Genomic DNA, 1,426 nt, shown 5'->3' on the forward strand with positions numbered 1-1,426 from the left:
GTTAAAGGTTCTTTTGAGGGAGATTTTCCTGAACCGATGTGAAGGTCAAAGGTCAGAGGATGTTGTACGTGTCCAGACTGTAAAACCCTCTGAGGATCATTTGTAATTTGGGGCTTTACAAAATAAAATACATTGAATTAACAGATTTCATGCCGTTCTAGAGGCGCCTTGTGTTGCTATTGGACATCGGTCCTTCAACCCTTTCCTTACATTTATGCTTCCCCTGTCTGATTATTGCTTTTTATCACTTTTGGGGAGTTTTAATCAAATCTGTGTCGAGGTTCTCAGTCTATGTGAACTAGATATGCTGCGTCATTCGGTTCCTTATGATGCGATTAAGTCATTATGATGCTTATAGGTTCATTGTGATGCGTTTGTCGTCATGATGCTAACATGATGTGTTCACTGTAAAATATTGGGCCTTTGCTCGTCACACGCCTGGTGCTCTGGGTGCAGGTCCTCAGTCTCAGTTGAACCTGATACAATAAGACAATAAAAGCAACAGCTTCCCATCTGCTTGCACAACACAGATCTATTCATAATGCTACACTTTACAGGTATTCATATTTAAATTGTTGTGCTTCATGCTCCATGTCGTAGATTTGTAAAGCACAAAAAAACAAAAACAAACATGGTTTATCAGTTTATTGTCTGGGTCATGATGTGGCTGGACAAGCAATACCTTCAACGAAAACAGATGCTAAATAAATTAAAATTCAACACAAAACAATCCAGGTTGTACTTAAGAAGCTAATGTCAGTTTGAGAAGGAGCGCCTCGCGGCTCCGTGAAGCGGCTGGATGAGAGCGACCACCAGGCCGCTGTCTCTTCAACATAAAAGGTATTTAACACTGGACAGAGACAACATTATATCTGTCACAGAGCGGTTCACAATTAAAAACATGGAGATACTTCCCTCCTTTAAAACCAGAACTGCAACTTCTGATGAGTAGATGATGTTTAGCACACTTTGCTAAAGCCAATAGCTCCGTTAGACGATGAGGATGCTGCTGCCTCTGCAGTACCTGGTGGATAATCTAGTAGTCTGTGCTTGTGTGAAGGAGTAGATTACAGACCACCCACACGCTGCCTTTAGATCGGTGAGAACGAGAGAACGACTTCAGTCTGGTGTGTAATTATAAACCAGCAGAAATAAATCAATCTATTCTAGGTATTCATTTTCATCACATCTCAGCCTCTAGTGGCCAAAATGAGTAACACAACAACAACAACATCCTCCTGCCCAAACTGTTGTTGCAGAGAGAATTATTTGTTTTTAAAAGTTCTAAACATAAGTAAGAGATAAAAGACATCTAAACAGCGCTATATCGCTGACAGAAGGTGTTGTCCAGATATGACAGCTGATGAACTCCTCAGGAAGTGACGTTGTTGTTGGTCTATTGCCCGTCCTCCTCCGGCTCCCTGAA

General features: G+C 41.3%; 1 protein-coding gene across 3 annotated transcripts in view; it reads right to left on the reverse strand.

The window, feature by feature from the left end:
- Positions 1 to 1,115: 1,115 nt before the first annotated feature.
- meak7 (MTOR associated protein, eak-7 homolog) overlaps positions 1,116 to 1,426 on the reverse strand; it is a 9,079-nt gene continuing 8,768 nt past the window's right edge. For all 3 annotated transcript variants that reach the window (XM_068602186.1, XM_068602188.1, XM_068602187.1), the window contains exon 9: positions 1,116 to 1,426. This exon is cut by the window's right edge and continues 96 nt beyond it. In XM_068602186.1, coding sequence (XP_068458287.1) covers positions 1,397 to 1,426 — 30 coding nt within the window. In that variant the 3' untranslated portion in view covers positions 1,116 to 1,396.

Source organism: Clinocottus analis, unplaced genomic scaffold (assembly GCF_023055335.1).
Source record: "Clinocottus analis isolate CAN_PGR_092001 unplaced genomic scaffold, fCliAna1.0.p SCAF_6, whole genome shotgun sequence".
In the NCBI taxonomy this organism is placed as follows: Eukaryota; Metazoa; Chordata; class Actinopteri; order Perciformes; family Cottidae; genus Clinocottus; species Clinocottus analis.